The 18,470-nt window shown below is 29.6% G+C and overlaps 1 protein-coding gene across 1 annotated transcript in view; it reads left to right on the forward strand.

Moving 5' to 3' along the window:
* LOC108910262 (frizzled-4) overlaps positions 1–18,107 on the forward strand; it is a 40,628-nt gene extending 22,521 nt beyond the window's left edge. The window contains exons 3-5 of the mRNA XM_018714814.2: positions 6,998–7,202; positions 12,788–12,971; positions 17,167–18,107. Of these exons, the coding sequence (XP_018570330.1) occupies positions 6,998–7,202; positions 12,788–12,971; positions 17,167–17,987 (1,210 nt within the window). The 3' untranslated portion in view covers positions 17,988–18,107. The remainder of the gene's footprint in view (positions 1–6,997; positions 7,203–12,787; positions 12,972–17,166) is intronic.
* The last annotated feature ends 363 nt before the right edge of the window (positions 18,108–18,470 follow it).

Consider the following 18,470-nt stretch of genomic DNA (forward strand, 5'->3'; position numbering starts at 1 on the left):
TAAAAAATGTCTATCACAATGATTTTTTTGAATTTATAATTATATTTAGAATCGTATTTGCAACATAAATTCCTGTATATATAATTTAATTTGAAACGAAATAAAATTATTTTCGATTTATTAAACTGGGTAGTATATTTTAGATTAAAAAAAAATATCTCGCAAAAGACTAATTTTACAAATAAAATGGAATATATATTTCTTCTTCGAAATACTACTGTGGATGAAATTAACTAATTGAATTTCCAATATAGTCAGTGGCGTCGGAATTCTGAAATACTTAGTACCGGCATCTCCCGGTACCTGTGCCACTGGTTGGCAAAATGGAATTGCATATAAACGCAGTGACTTTTTATATTTATTACGTCAAATATTTTTGGAGATATTTGTGTTTCTGTTATATTTTTCAAAAACCACAGCACATGTAAACCAACTATTTCACTCCATCGTCGGCGCGCTTTGATCTCATTCAGCCGTGACCGGTGTCCTTGGATGGAGAAGCTTTTATACGGGTTGTAAGATTTACATATATGAAATTTGGGATTCAGGGGTAAAAAAAATTAAAATTATAATTGAATTACATATCAAAGAAACTAGACAAAATTATTATATACCTATACACACAGAGCACCTAGAGTGTACGTTTCCTATCCCAAAGCACGGGAACCGATGAAGCCAAATTGCGGGGAAGTAATCTGAGCGCGCATACTTTGAGCAGGTTCGGATTAAGGCAATATTTTTATACTTATGACAAATAGTTATTTTTCAAGTTTGTAATTCAGAAAATAATATAATTTGTCTTGCTTATATTAAATAAACCTACAAAATAATTTAAATATATTTATTGTCCATTAAGTAATACTAATTTATTTAATATTTGTCTTTTAGTAGATTTCACTGAATTAAATATTTTAACTTCATGATTTATTATCACATCGATATACTTTTCACATACAGTCTTCACAAGTTCTTATTCATATTTTTTAAATAAGTTCACATTCAAAAAGTTTTTTAATACATGATACACACTTTTATTTTTCTGTAGCTTGAGTGTACTGTTTTTATAGGAGTTATTAAAAAAATATATTATTATTTTTTCTATTTCTTAAATTGTCATTTTTCTGAAACATAATGATAAAATTAGTTTAACTAATGCAAAATGTAACGGCATATATTTTTAATATACGAATATAAACATTAAAATTGCTAAAGCTATTATTAAGATTTTTAAAATTTGGATAAAAAATAAAATTCTAACATTACTTTAAAATCTTTATTGGCCTTTAAATATTGTAACTTTATTTAGTACATGTCGTTTTGTAACTTTTAGAGAGTTAAATATTTTTGTTTCGTGATTTATTCTTATATCTACATATTTTTCGCAAATAGCTCTAATAAGTTCTAACACATGAAACACAGCATTCTAACACAAGAAAATGGGGAAATAATACAATTTTATTCAGTAATAATCACCTGTAATTTAACATTAACGTATGTTTATTATTGAAATTATAGGTTGAGGGTTCAATATTTACAATTATTTTTAATAGCCATCATGAAAATAAACACCAATTGTGACAAAAAAATAATTGTAAATAGCCGGTTGATAATATGAGCCTGTATATTTACATCAGCTAATAACGTGGGCACTAAAAAACATGAAGCCAACACTGGAAATAAGTGCATGTGAGATGGAGAATGCTGCGCGACGCCGTCGAAATGTTATAAAATATTTTTATATTATTACTTACCTAAAGAATGAAATGCTATCAGATCTGCTACTACAATCGTCAACGATACACTGTCCCATGATTGCACAAAGGAAAACAATATATTTAACAAAACAGTAACAATGTTGACACAGGGAATGTCTAACAGCGACTGAGAGCGCGAGGCTGGCAGGGCCGAGATTTGGCTGACGGTTGGCTTCACCGGTTTGCCTCTACAGTTCAGTCTATTTTGTCTATGACCTATACACGATGCTTTTAAACAAACTATAATTTAATTCAACCATTCAGTCTTCAGTGAATGAAGTAGAAGCTTCTCCAATCGTGAATAACGCATTTTCTTACGAAACAATTGAAGCTGAACATTTGCAAGAGACTGAAAAGTCGATTTGGTGAAGAAAAGTCGAGCGACATAGGCAATGGAATTTTTTTAATTTCTCCCATAACGTGTAAAGAATGAACCGTATTTTCCACATCAAAAACCTGATCAAGAGAAGGTCAAGGAAAGATCATTCTTGCATCTTAATGCACGTCCGCATATCACCGCTCATATCAAAGATCTACTTCAAAATCTGGAACTATTCTGGTTCATATTACATTTTTTGAGTTTTTAGTGGGGAGAACATTTTCGTTTGAGTATAGATATCAATAAATCCAAGGGCTTGCAAGTAGGTCCGGTCCTGTAATTCATGTTCAACATAATAATACCTAGGAATGTATATTCGGTTGTAAATAGTTAGTTGCCTAAATTTCATTTAATTCCCTCAAGTGGAAATCTAGATGTTTGGAAAAAAACATATTTTATTTTAAAACTTTGACACCCAATGTTGATATGAAAAAGGTTAGGTTTAGGTTAGGAATCTGTCCCACAGCATTGGCCCATGTTTTCTGAAACACCCTGTATATCATAAACCAATATTTAGACCTCGATTTAGACAAACTTAATTACCTGACAAAAAGTATTCATATTTTTCTGTCACATTATGCTTCTGGCACACACTTCTGATCTGCTCTTTTACTATCGAGATGGGCTTATTAATCTATGTTATTGTAATTGTTAAGTGTTCTGTAAAAGTAAATAAGTAAAAATGCACAGGGTGTTCCATTTAACACAATAAAATTTTCGGTTATATCTGACAACAGTACAATTACGTCGGACATTTTTTACCCCTTAATCGTTTATTCGAGCCAAAAAATGATGTGTGTTTCCAGAAGCAATATTTTTTTGATTTTTTGTAAAAAAAATTGAGTAAGTCATATCGATATTCGACTGTTATTACTTGAAAACTATAAACCTATAAAAGTCTTTAATGACATTAGATTATCAAAAGAATAGTGACTAATTCAAAGTTATAATCTTGAGTTGGGCCACCATTTTTGAATATAATATACCCATATAATTTTGTTTTCATATTTTAATATTATGTATTTGGTTAATTTTGTACTTTACGCTTTAGGTCATAAATTATTTATGATTAATATTATTGCTAATTATTACTATTATTGTAAGCCATTATCATTATAATTAGCCATTCAAACTGATATGTTTAAAACAATAAAGTACTTTTAGTTTCGTGAATATTAATTCATAATAATTTGTTTTACATATTGGAAAAATATTATTAAGTTATCGTTAAATACATGATAGAAAAAAAAATCTAAATAAATATTTCCTTAATAAAATATTAAAACATTTAATTCACTCTTTTTAAATTAAATATATTTTGTTTCTTCAAATTATTATGAATATTTTTGTTTTGTCAAATTTAAAGAATCTGTACCTATTCAATAGAAACGATTTTTATTTTTTTTAAGTATAAATCTGAATCTAAATCGAAAAATCTTTGATTTGACTATGAAAATATGAAAATTATCCTAAATGCAAAGATAATTTAATTTAAAATTTAATAATTATTAAAAAATCCTTGAATATTTAAATAAAAAACAGGTCGTTTGAGAAGAAAACCATCAATTTTTATATAAGTAATAAATTTTTCTGAAAACCCATATTTTTGTTTGGTATTTTCTACCCATTAAAATTGCTAACAAAACCCTGTGAATTACAGAAATACATAAGTAACGGATGCGAATATTTAATGGAATAATTTAGTATCTTAAAATTGTTTGCTGGCCTAAACATTAAATGTACTAGTACCAATTAATTAGTTCCCATTTTGTATGCTTCTATTAGTTTATTATTAACCCAACCCTTTCGATTTATACATCACGAACGAAAAAAAAAAAATCTTAAATCTTAAAAGTAGTCTTAAACATTAAAAAGGTTTTTGAAAAAAATAGATTATACGTTTTTATGAGATAAGTACGTAGTAATAATTTTAGCACTTAAATATGGGATACCCTGTATAATAAACATACATAACTTAATACTGGTATTTTTTTTAAACCATAGGTAAAACCCGTTTGGTCTAAAATGGAGAATCACTTAATTTAATCTCACAAAGATAATTAGATAATAATCAACTTTTTAACGGTGGCCGTAGTTGTTTCTGATCTCATACAATCGTATAATATTTCATACATGTGTGGAGTTATTTTATTTGTATTTTATTAAATACATGAGAAATCGTCTAACATATCTTGATAAGTACATAACAACTTAATAAATGGTATTAATGGAAGTTATCGCTTTTACACACCAATATCTTTGATCGGCAGATAAATATTAGATGGAACTACCATTACTGTATCAAATAGTATAGTTGTTTATGTGTAATGGACACTTTTAAAATTACATTAATGCATTTATGATTTAGCAATTATTAATACGCAGAATTTGATTTTATCAGAAATCAGTTCCTGAAATCGGACGTGTCATTGATATAAGATGTAAAACATGTTTTCTAAATTTGAAAATCAGTATAATCTCATTTTATTTTTAAATCGCTTTAGATTCCAGAAAGCGATGTGACATGTAAAACATTTTATACAAATTTAAAAATGTGGGAAAATTTGTATAATCTCATCTTTTTAAAATAAAAATAAATAAATACCTATACAAATTTAATTGAATTAAGATAATAAGTTTCAATATAGGTATTCTACTTGTATATTCATTTATATTTTGACGACTATTAAGGGGTTTGTTAATTGTGATAAAAAAAATTATACAAAAGATTTTGAGATTTCTGTATGCTGTTTTTTGGACTAATTAAAATAAATATACAAATGTCAGAAAGTAGTAAGGGAATAGGCCTCCTTTTGAAATATACTTAGTAAATGAAAACCAGTGTTGCCAGATGAAAATTTCTGTCAACAGTAGGAATGTAGCCAAAAAACAGGAGATTTCTTTTTTCAACAGGAGATTTTAATAAATATATTTTTTAATAGAGGAACACAAGTACATGCACAAAATATAGCGAAATATATAAATGTAGGAGTTCGTTTAAGGCCGGTGTCCCATGCATCCGAATTCCGACGATACGAAGGTCCGAAAGTGTTCCTATTGGTTAATATACATTCAAATTTTGACCGCTCATTTTCATCCGAAATTTTTTAAATTCACACGACGTCGGAAAAAGTAGAAATAATTTTAACTTTTATCCGAAATCGTACGTTTTTAACCTCACTTTTTTACTTCATAACATGCTATGATTGTTGTTTGGTATATTAACAGTCAAATAAATGTTATATTATAATGTCGAATGTAGAAAATATAATATTAAGTATATTTTCTATAATATATACCTATGGTTGTCATTTGAAAATGTTTCATCTTCATCTTGTAATAAATTCCATGGTTCTGTACTTGATTTCTATGAGATTAATTTCGGATGCGTGTGAATTATAATATTATCGTACGTATGAATTAAAATATTTTCGGATATCGTACATCGGAATTCGGATGCATGGGGCACCGGCCTAATAGTTGACAACTGTCAAAATAATAAATTCCGGAATCCTGCTGAAGTAAATGAACGAAACGAACTCGCCTTCTATTCTGTTATGCCCAGTTCATATAAACGCGAATTGAGGATTTAAAATTTAAATATGTACATGAACTGGGCTACAGAAAATATAACAGGACTGAAAATATTGACAAGTGACGAACACAGTGCCGTTAGAGAACAGTGTCGTACTAAAATATTCTTATTCTGGGGAAAATTAGTATAATCAACAGAAGATTTCATAGGGAAACCAGAAGAATAGATATTGAGACTAAAAACAGGAGATCTCATAGTGAAAACAGTAGAACAGGAGAGTGAGAGTGAAAACAGGAGATCTCCTGTTAAGATCTGGTAACACTGATGAAAACCCAAGTGATTTCCGCTCGAACCAGAGTCGGATAGTGATAGTGGGGGAAGCAGCGAGCGGAGGACTCCGACTCGAGCGTACTTTCGATCGTTTCGGGCGAACCTAGGCGAAAATCCGTGATATACAAATTGGAGATTTTGTCGTCTACTTTCAGATGCCGTTGTTTTCAGAATTTAAATCGGACCATTTTTGATAAATCGCCACGCTGTGCAAAAAAGACCCTAATTTTGTTTATAATGCAATTGTGCAAAAACAATACATCGGACAGAAACCATCTTGCGCACGATTAATTATAATTCTCTACAAGTCTTATTGAGAGACGATTCCATCATTATTTTTCGATATAAAAAAAAACAAGAAAATGTAATTTTTGCAGTTTTTATTGTTTGAAAAAAAATTGTTCACGACTTTGCTGGGAAAATCACTTGGGTTTTCATTTACTAAGTATTTTTCAAAAGGTAATACATGAAATTTGCTGTAATATTTAAGTGTGTCAAAAATCTCTATTGCTTGTCGTAGAAAGGGAAATATGACCAAGAAAGTGTTCCATAAACCTAATGGTGTTAGGAAAAGGATATTATTTAGTTGCTAAGCCATTGAATCTTTGCCCAACATATTTTAAGATATACTATTTTGTCCGTATCTCGCTTATTATTTGAGATCTATGAAACCATATATTATTATAATCCTAAAAAAGTGTCATATCTACACATATGTAAAAAATGCATGGTACTCTAATTAAAAAAAAGTTGAAGTTGGCCCTGTTCTAAACTTTTTTATTTTAGATTCATTTGTTTATTTTAAACGATGTACGAAAAAAGGCCAACTCTTTTAGACACACATAATCCATTTCCTATAACACTAACTAGATTACAAAATGTAAATGTATAAAAAAATATTATTCCTCATTACTTTATTGTAATAATACAGGTATTTCTCAAAAAATGATTGATTAAAAATTAAATCTATAAGAAAATAATCCAATTATTATTTTCCAGTTTTCCCGAACCACCAACAGAGCTATGCATGCAACAACCTGAGGATAATGAAATAGTGCATGGTAACTACTTCAATCCCGAAGATATAGACAATTTGAACGTTCATAACTGTCCGCCAAACACTACTCCCTTTGGCCATAAATGTGTACCTTTGTGCAAGCAAGATCAGCAAGATTTCCGAAAATCAGAAGCAGAAACTTTTGAGGTATTTACTGTTAATATTATCGACAATGTTGTGGATGTTTAACCATTTATTCGAAATAAGAATTATGTAAAGTACCTATACAGGGTGTATCTAAATAACACCGAAAAAATTCAAGGGGCGATTCTCCGATGAAAATTAATAGGGGTCTTTGGTATAACATTTTTTGAAAAAATCCTCCCCTGAAAAGTTACGCCCCTCCTAAAATTACAAAAAAAATGGTTTTTCTTTTTTATCTTCCACGTACATCAAGCTAAAGAAACCAAACTTGGTGAACATTATCTGTCAATAAAACTACACTTTTTGAATTTTTTTCAACCCTGAACTATTTTTGTAAGGGGTTGAAATAATCAACCCCTATGACATTTTTTCTTATAATTTTTTTTTCGATAAAATTTTTTCCTTTTAAAAAATATGTCTAAAAAACCCCATTCATTTACTAACTTTTTGATCTCTTCAAGTTTCTTCGAAAAGTTAAGGATTTATGACAAAAAAAAATAAATGTATTGTAATGTATTTTTAAAAAGATGAGCTGTTTAACGCGAGTGTATTTTGCCGAAAGATCTAGTGGCCTGTTCTTTACAATGGAATCCGTAGAAACAAATGTCAATGTCATTTATTGTCATATTAAATAACATTTTATTAAAAAACACTCAACCAAATAGTTGACCTATGATTCTACTAGGCTAAGAAGTTTGGAACTTAGACTAAAAGTGAACAAATGATGAATAATGTTATAACAGTAACAAAAAATAAAAATCTGTCGGATATTGACAATACAATCTACAAAAAATGTTGAAAATGATTGCCTTCAGCTTCAATACAAGCATCTACTCTTGTTCTCATAGAATTGCGTATGCGTTCAAATATTCCTGGTGAATTTTTTATCGTTTCACACCCTGCTACAATGCGGTTTCGCAAATCATTGATATCTTCAACTGGCCTTGAGTAGATCAAAGATTTCAGATATCCCCATATGCAAAAATCCAAAGGATTAAGGTCAGGGGAGCGGGCTGGCCAATTTACATATCCTCCTCGACCTATCCATCGATTGGCATACACCTCATCCAAGTGACGTCTTGCACGTATACTAAAGTGGGCTGGTGCACCGTCGTGCATAAACCATAAACGTTGCCTAATTTGAATGGGAACTTCTTCAAGAATAATAGGTAATTCTTCGAGAAGATGACAATATGAGTCACCATCTAATCGTCGTGGAAGAAAATAGGGACCAATTAAATGATCGTCGATAATTCCGAGCCACACATTTAATGAAAATTGATACTGATGATTTCCTTCAAAAAAGTCATGAGGATTTTCCTCAGCCCAAATATGATTGTTACGAAAATTTCTAATACAGTCTCTTGAGAAATTCGCCTCGTCAGTAAATAAAATATTTCTTAAGAACTGCGGCGCTTGGCCGATCATATTAATAAGCCATTGACAAAAAACCACACGTGGTAAAAAATCTCGAATCAGTAACGACTGCACCCGTTGGAGATGATAGGGATATAACTGTTGTTCTTTTAAAATTCTAAAAACTACCGAATGGCTTACATTTAGGACACGAGCTATTTTCCTGGTACTAGTTTCTGGGGATTCCTCAATTAAATTAAGTACGGCTTCATCGACAGCTTCAGTTCTAACTTCTCGGCTACGGCCACAGTCATGACTTCTCTTTTCAAATTTTCCAAGTTCCCGCAAGCGTTGGTGAATATTTGTGAACGTAGTATGGTGGGGTAATCTACGCTCTGGGTACTGTTCAGCATAAAGTCTTTGCGCTTCCAATGCATTACCGTTAGCATACCCATATGTAAAATGCATATCTGCCATTTCTAAATTCGAATAGTTAACCATATTTTCGGTTTATTAACTAATATTTTCTACACAAAATCATGAAACTTGTGAAATAGTAAGAAACAGTAACAATAAATGACATTGACATTTGTTTCTACGGATTCCATTGTAAAGAACAGGCCACTAGATCTTTCGGCAAAATACACTCGCGTTAAACAGCTCATCTTTTTAAAAATACATTACAATACATTTATTTTTTTTTGTCATAAATCCTTAACTTTTCGAAGAAACTTGAAGAGATCAAAAAGTTAGTAAATGAATGGGGTTTTTTAGACATATTTTTTAAAAGGAAAAAATTTTATCGAAAAAAAAATTATAAGAAAAAATGTCATAGGGGTTGATTATTTCAACCCCTTACAAAAATAGTTCAGGGTTGAAAAAAATTCAAAAAGTGTAGTTTTATTGACAGATAATGTTCACCAAGTTTGGTTTCTTTAGCTTGATGTACGTGGAAGATAAAAAAGAAAAACAATTTTTTTTTGTAATTTTAGGAGGGGCGTAACTTTTCAGGGGAGGGTTTTTTCAAAAAATTTTATACCAAAGACCCCTATTAATTTTCATCGGAGAATCGCCCCTTGAATTTTTTCGGTGTTATTTAGATACACCCTGTATATAACATATAACGTCTCGATAACTATACTTAAAGTTTGTACTTAATTCAGTTTACCTAGTACCTGTATTGATTTTTTTAAATATTAATTTACGAGAAGTTAACAATTTACTATTTTGTAAGAAAGCGCAATATGACGGATCTATATTTATTTGTAAGGCAGATATGGTCAAAAGAATGTCAAAATACAAATGTATTATTTGCTGGGCAACTAGGTTTAGTATTCATTCCTCTACTATTAGAGATAGACCTGTCAACATGTCCTCCAAGAAAAATTTGTAGCTAATAGAGTAAATATATACAGGGTGTTTACAAATTTGGACAGGACATTTGAAGAGTAAATGAATAGAGATGCGAAAACTCGATTGGCAGACATTTTTTGCGAATAGTATATATATACAATGAAAACTTTTTTGGAACTGCTGACTTCACCCGTAGCTCTGCCTCTATTTACAAGTGCTCGTACATGCCTATTTGAAAACTGCTGTACATAAAGATGTGCAACTAAAGATACAGAATCTTTATAAATGTTTACAAGCCACGTAACCGCCGACCTTAGGCAACCAACATTGCAGGGTTGGTACTGGTAGTGAAAAATCCCTAAATCTTGGCGTCACCAATATTAATGATTCGTTTGCAATGAATGATAAAAAACCGTTGCACTGATTGGTTGAATAGAGTCTTGTGAAAAATGACACCAATTACAGCCTGTGAAACAAAATGTTGTTTTAATGTAATCATGATCTTATATTGTTTTAACAATTTTTAAATTTAATTACCAATAATGTGAAGAAAATAAAATTACTGTTCCAAACAAAATTACTGGTCACGAGGCTGGTAATCATTTATGAAGGTTCTGTACTAAGCTAATTTAAACAAAATCAATTGTATTTCATTTACGGCATTCATCTTTCTTTATATGTACATTAGAAACGATTTTAGAGATCCTCGATAATTTTAAGCACTATTTTGTAGTTTCAAGGATTTTGATTACTTAAAGTGCTTATTAATGCATTTTACTTGCTATTAAAAAATCCTCTCCAAGTATGTATGCATCTTGTATATACAGGATGTCCATTTACCTACATACAACAAATCAACGTCTACTGTGATATAGCCCACAGCCCACTTAATATGATACCAAGAAAAAAAAATTGTCCTAAAACTGTTTTAGCTAGATAATTTTTATTTATTTTATTTGGTAGGTACATATCTTTGTTTACTTCAGTAAATTATTTAGTTTAGTAGTAGTAAAGTTATTTAGTATATTATTTTTAGAATAAGTAAGAAAATATGCATGTTATTTTTTTGATGTCCCTATCCCATTGAATATATAAACTTATTTGTTCGTATGCCCGTAACTATCTACCTTTAGATTTTTTAATAAAAAGTTGACTTAAAGGTATTTTGTTTCTTGGGAAACAGTGATATCTGCTGTGGATTTCTAGTCAAACAAGAAAATTTCTGCATTAGATGTATTAAAATACTCTCTCTTATATTTGGAAGGACAATTATATGTTTATAAAAAAATACTTCATAAAATGCATTATTACGATTATTCTAAAGTTATAAAAAAATATAAGTATATCTTTGGGGACAGTATTTACAGTCGTGGCATTCTTACGAACAGTTTAGAAATAACTCATATACATTTTTTTTCTTATTTCTTTCTATGCATAGAATCTGAATAAGATTTTATCTATCAATTTTATTTTAATCCATACATTGATATACACACAAAAAAGTTATGCAGTTGGAAAAAAATAATACTCTAAATATTTTTTTTGTATTCTAGAACATTTACCCAAATAAACAAAGATGTGTATCAACTAAGAAAGTTACCCGACATTTAAATTTAAAAAATGTATGTTTGACCTATCCTATATCTCAATAACCTTTGCAGTAATTTGATGTTAATATTCATAAAAAGAGGTTTAAAAAAAGTTTAAACCCTCTATAACAAGGGTCGGCAACTGGCGGACCGCGGTCCAGGTCCGGACCGCGGAAGGTAAAATACTGGACCGCCAAAAATTTTTTGAAAGTATAAATTACTCAAATAAATTATTTAAAAAATGATTTTTACGTTTAAGTGCCAATCTTATCATTTTTTCTAGTATTTCACAATTGTTTGAGTGTTTTGAGTTCTTAATTAGTAAGCAGATTAAATTCGAGTCCAAATTAAAATAAAAAAATTAGAAATATGAATTTTTTTTCTGGACCTCGTTAAAAATTTTCAAAAGTATCCGGACCCCACCTAAAATTACTTGCCGACCCCTGCTCTATAATAATAATGCACATGCATTCCACAATTTAAGAAATAATATATACCTACCTATATTATATGATCATCTTGACAATAGACATTTACTTTACTATTTTAAATAAATGACTCAACTATAATTTAGTGCTGGTGCAATGCACTGGTTAAAAATTTGATATATGAAAATATGTAACAAACATAGCACATTCAGCAAAGAGGAAGTGGTTTCTTTGGTTTTAAGATAAAATAATTATCAGCTTAAACCAGTACACTATTATTAAATGCAAAAATGACTGTTAAATCAAATATGATAAATATCATATATTATTAAGTTTAAAATCTTTTATGGGATTTCTTAATAAATCAATTTATAATCATCAGTTGTTACAGTGGTCGGATTAAGTGTTATTTCCCCATTTTTTTGTTATTTACATAATGAAAATAGAAAAACGACATATTGATTTTATATTTAATCAAGGCATACTACTAAAATGTAAAAATTTGAGCAGATTATTTTGAAATAGATTTAGGTATTTTAAAAATGTTTTCCTTTCACTTTTTGACAAAATTAATGCGTATTTAGTTTTTTTTTTTCTCTAAATTTTTTAGTGTTAATAAATATTTCTCAGTATTTGCAGTATTGCTAAAATAAACTCCAACTGAATTATATACATTTGAACTGCTACTTAAAAAAATTGAAGTATTGTAGAGGGCTTTGACATTGCAAAAAAAAGGTATGCATCATAGTGTGACTTGGTGATATCAAAAAATCGACCAGTCCGAGAACTTTGTACAAGTCATTACCTTCAGACAATTGGTAATTGCAATCACGTTCTATTAATTATGTTATTTATTTTACAGATTTGGGTGGCGGTATGGTCAATTATTTGTTTGATGTTTACAATATTTGCCTTAATAACGTTTATGATTCAGCCGAAAAGATTTCGATGGCCTGCCAGGCCAATTCTGTACCTTACCTCGTGTGGATTTGTAACCTGTACCATTTACCTTATAAGGTGGATAGAAGGACCATATACTTGTGCAGGTAAATTATACTTCATTAGTAAAATATATAGGCTGAAATACATTTTGTGGGGTCAGCCAAGGTTTTAAATTGTTACAGTAGAATTTTATTCGTTGCTGTTCGCTTCTCAAATTGTTTCGCCTAGCTCTTTATGGAAAATTTTCACTGTCGGTCAGTAATAATGGAATTGCAAATTTCAGTGGGATGCAAGATTGCAAATCTGATATCAGCCGCTAATTTCTGGAATGATAACTTGTAGTAATTGCAAGGAAAAATGTCACATGTTGAAAATTAAACATTTTTGAACACTTCTTAATAAAAACTTTTTTCCATTAGGAGGTACTTATGCCATAAGTATTTAAACATAATTAACTAAAACCTTGGTTAGATATAACGTGAATATCATCTGATCGTTATTATTTGAAAATGGATTGAGTGGATATCTAAACTTTCCGGATATTTTATTCAGCCTTGTTTCACATTCATTTAACTTACATTCACCATTTACAAAAATTTTCAATCATAAAAACAATTACCTATCAACTTAAAACTTAAAAGACATGTCTGAAAAACTGATTTTTTTAAGATAAAAAAACCGGCTTGTACCTTTTTGTAGATAATAATGTAGAAACGCATCATAAATATTTCGATGATATTTATTTGTTCAACTTCGGGTTTTACTAAAAATTATTTTCAACGGTACTTATTTCTGACTAATTTTGTAATTTTAGTTATGTTGAGCAAAATTTTTTTATTACAAATTTAACGATGTAGCGATTTAACGTCAAATAGCAAGATTTGGAAAACTGAAGCAAATGTTGTAAAATGTTCTCTTATTAACATGAATTAGTTATTATTTTGTTACTAAGATACAGCGGATGTTTTTTTTTAACAATTTTAGTAATTAAAATAAAATATGGCAGTTTGTCTCATTATTTTTTGTAATAGTGTTCCAGTAATTTAAATAATAATTTTCACACCTCAAATCTATTAAGAAAATATGATGATGAACAAATAATACAAGTTGAATGAATATCAAGAGGCGACTTATTAATATTTATGTAAATGTATACAGCCTTCATAAATGATTACAAGCAAATTAAATTTCGGTAAAATTAAAACAATAATAAGATCAAGATTACATTAAAACTCATTATCTCGAGTGTACTCGTAACGGTTTGTCATTGTTTTTTGTGAACAAATCATTAATATTGGTGACATTAAGATTTAGGGATTTTCAGTTGGCAGTATCAACCGTGCATTGTTGGTTGCCTAAGCTCGGCGGCCAGGTGACTTGTAAACATTTATAAAGGCTATGTATAAAAACTGTGTCATCAAAAAAACAAGAAATTCGTTTGCTTGCGTTTTTTAACAAAATCAGCTTGAAACTACCTTTTAGAATCTAAAATATGTAAAATTGTAATGCTTTCTATATCTTAAATTTTATTTAAATTACTAGAATTGTTGCAGAGATGTTTAGGAAACAATAAAAAATGAAAGCTGTATCAGAAAAGTATTAAAGTATTGTCTTATTTTTTGATGTGCACCAACTATGACACATTTTTTGAAACTCTGTCATCTTAGACATGTTAGTTTCTTATATTAGTGGAGTAAAATTGGTGCCGAAATATTAATTTGAGAGACTTGAAGTATAACCCGATGAAACTTATAGAAAAATTGCCAAGGAGACATCCGAAAATTCGTGCATTTGCAAACATACAGCGCATTATTTACGGAACGAAATAAGTTATCGATTCAATTTTTTTATACAACTGTACTAAAAACTTATAATGTAATAATAAGTGGTTGTCAATAGTCTGAAAGAATTATTTTTTTTTGTTACTGGTTTCAAAAACCTAAGTATTCTTATAAAATTGTTATAAATTAAAAGTTACAATTTTGAAAATGTTTAGATTTATAGATTTTTTAAAATTTTAATAATTATTAACTAAACGAATGTGTACTAATCTTTTTATTCCCTATTACTTCTTGTTTCATACATAATATCTCACAACCAATTACTTACAAAAAAATTAAAATATTTATGATTTCTTTTTTCTTTGCATAAAAATAACCACCATAGTTAATTGATTTGGTTATTTACCATTTAAGCACTTCGGGCAGAAATTATATCGATTTACTTGTCAATAGTGTATAATGAATTTATAAGAGCAGCGTACTCAAATGAAATAGAGCTACACTGCGTTGTTCCACCAAATCAAGTGTTCTTTAAAAATTCGATAACTTTATAAACGTTAAAGATAGCAACCTCATATTTTTTTTAAACTTTTGCAAACATTAGGCTATATTCATTCACTGCATATATGGTGACTTTTTCAATATTTCACTTACCTTCCCGCATCTTGAAGTTTTAGATGCAAGCATTTGTTATTTCTAACTTATGTGCTCAATTTATGAAAAATCCGTTGACTTTTTGAAAATTCCAAATACACCATAAGAACCGCTCAAGTTTTTACTACAATTGTATAAAAAAATCGAATCGATAACTTATTTTGTTCCGTAAATAATGCGCTGTATGTTTGGAAACGCACAGATTTTCGAAAGACTTCTCGGCCATTCTTGTGGGCCATTTTAAAAGTTCGGTCCTACTAAAAAAAGTTTTAATCTCCCATTTCTTATAGCTAAAAACATCTAGATGGTATAAGTTTCATCTGGTTATACTTCAGGGTCACCTACTTCAAGAATTAAGCGATTTTACTCCACTATACAGCGTGTTTCTAAATAAGTGGCGCAACGGAAAACTGTAAATTCCTCTTGAAAAGAGAAACATTTATAACTTCCATTTTTCTCTCCGGGCTTTCGTTTTCGAGATACACGGTGTCAAAACTTTTTTTCAGATTTTTGCCAATATCGTAGGAACCGTTTGAACTACAGGACTGAGCTTTTGTACACACATTACCACTATTAATAGCTACTTGTTGCAAGTGTTGTTAAATTTCGTTAAAATTGTTAATTATTACTATCTATCTTTTGAATCACAAAAGATTTTCGACAACGTTAGCAAAATGTTTGTTTTTGTTCATAAAGTCATTTTTCTTGAAAACGGTTGACTTTAGAGCAATGAACCAAGAGAACTCTTTTTGTGTAAAATTCATTGGCACTTCAGAATTTGCTGTCAAATGTCAATTTTTCCAGTGGCGTAAAAGTTAGGGGGGGAAAACCCTTACGATACCTTAAAATCTCCACCACTGGCACGTTCAATAAATTTGAGAAGGGTGTGAAAAAGTAGCTATTAATAGTGGTAATGCGTGTACAAAAACTCAGTCCTGTAGTTCAAACGGTTCCTAAGATATTGGCAAAAAATTTTAAAAAATGAAAGTTTTGACACCGTGTATCTCGAAAACGAAAGCCCGAAGAGAAAAATGGAAGAGGAAAAGAATGTTTCTTTTTTCAAGAGGAATTTACAGTTTTCCGTTGTGACACTTATTTAGGAACACCCTGTATGTATTGTGAAACTATTCTTTCGTTAAACGGTTATAACTGGAATTATTTAAAAAAAAAATGTTTTTCTCTGAAAAACATTAGTTTTTTGTTCATATCTTTTTAAATTAATGTTTAGTTTCCATAGAACTTGACTTATAATATATCATATTCATATCATATTTGATTTTATTTTATTCCATTCAAATTTCTTAATAATGAATGAGTAAATTGTAGTTAACAGCAAATTGTGGATAACATATTATGCCCATATTATGTGAGATTGCAGGGTACAAGCTAAATAGTAATAGATGTAAAAAACGAATGCCACATGTCCTTTTTTCGTGCTAAATTTTGCAATCTGAAAATCTGTTACTTAGGATTTGTATTTTATATCTCAGTCGTTGTGAGATATCAAAAAAATAACTTTAATAAAACATTTATTGATTGCATTAATAATTTCATTATTAAGATATTTAATTTAATTTCTCTAATTAAATCATGTTCGAACACTAAAAAGGGCTGTGGAAGTTTCGTTTTTCTGTCAAATATCCTTTAATTTGACAATGACTGTGGGCAACATCACAATTATCTTGGATTTTCTTATACCACTAAACTAAGCTTCAAATATGAGACACCTTCTACAGTGCAATCCCATTCAAAATGGGCTATCCGATATGAATGAGTAATATCTTGTCAGAAACACTCATTTGTTGATATTATGTTGTTTCACTAATTTTAGAAATGAAATCTAATTAAAATATCAAATTTTCAGGTGTCTCGCTATTGGAGAAACCAGCGGAAAGTCTCTCTTGCGTAGGAATATCTCTAATATTACTCTTCTGTGATTTGGCCTATTCGCTGTGGTGGTGCATTTTTTGTTTTGTGTGGTTCCTCAGTGCCATGAAAGAGTGGTCTACAGAGGCTATCGAGAAAATATCCACCCGGTTGCATACTACTGTATGGATTTTTTCAGCGATACCCATGTTTTACATTTTAATGTCTAACAATATTAACATAAATTACCTTTCTGGATTTTGTGAGGTGAAAACACTAGCCTTAGTGCTTTTTCAATTATTTTTCATGTTGGTAAGCTGTGCCTTAGCAATCTTGATGCTGATAGCTTTAAGAAATGTAAGAAACACTTTACTCTTAGCTGGTAGATCCCCAGAAAAGCTGGAAAGATTGTTTTATAGATTACTTATAATTAGTTTAGGTATATTCATACCACATTTTTTATATTTGATTTGTCAGTTTTATGACACATTCACGATGGCTTTATTTAAGTTAGTTTTAAGGAAAATCAGTATTATTTTTTCAACTCTTTGGGTTTATTCTCCTAAAACTTTCGAAATGTGGAATGATTTAATTTGCTTTTGCAGACGTAAACGTAAAAATGAAGTAACAAAAGAGGGCAGTATCTTTTGCTCACAGCTTTTTCCAAATTTGTTTCGAAACAGTGGGCCGACGGCAAAAGTAGGAAATAATAGTTCACCACTAATGCCTCAAAATAAGAATGTCGATGAGAAGAAAACAATATTTGGACTATTTTTTTCTAGAAATAACGCTCAGCCGCTACCTGTCAGTAGAGTGTAAAAAGATAATATAGAAGATATTTTTGTTATTTATTATTGTTAAGACAATTTGTGATATTAGATGTAATTATTTTTATATACTTTTTATAACTAACTTTTGGTAACATATTACTTAACTACATACATGACAAATAAAGTATTTATGTTTTATATGATTTTAATTCATTTTCCTTATTTATCCAATAAATATGTCGACAATACACCATATTCATGGGGTAAATAAGACAATCTAACTAAATTTGCCCCTATCCAAGGTTGGCTAAAAATTTTATTTTATATGGTTATTTATTTATATTCGACAATAATAGAAACATATTACCTGTTTTATATTGCGAATTTCTTCATGAAGAAGCTGGACAAGTATAATTTGTGATACTTCAATCAGCACGTTTTTATAAAAAATGATACGTGAATAAAATTAAAATAAGAAAATGTATTAATTTTCAATTTGTCTTTATTTACTATGACTTGCTTACAAAGTTGG

This window comes from Anoplophora glabripennis, unplaced genomic scaffold, assembly GCF_000390285.2.
Source record: "Anoplophora glabripennis isolate ALB-LARVAE unplaced genomic scaffold, Agla_2.0 scaffold336, whole genome shotgun sequence".
Lineage (NCBI taxonomy): Eukaryota > Metazoa > Arthropoda > Insecta > Coleoptera > Cerambycidae > Anoplophora > Anoplophora glabripennis.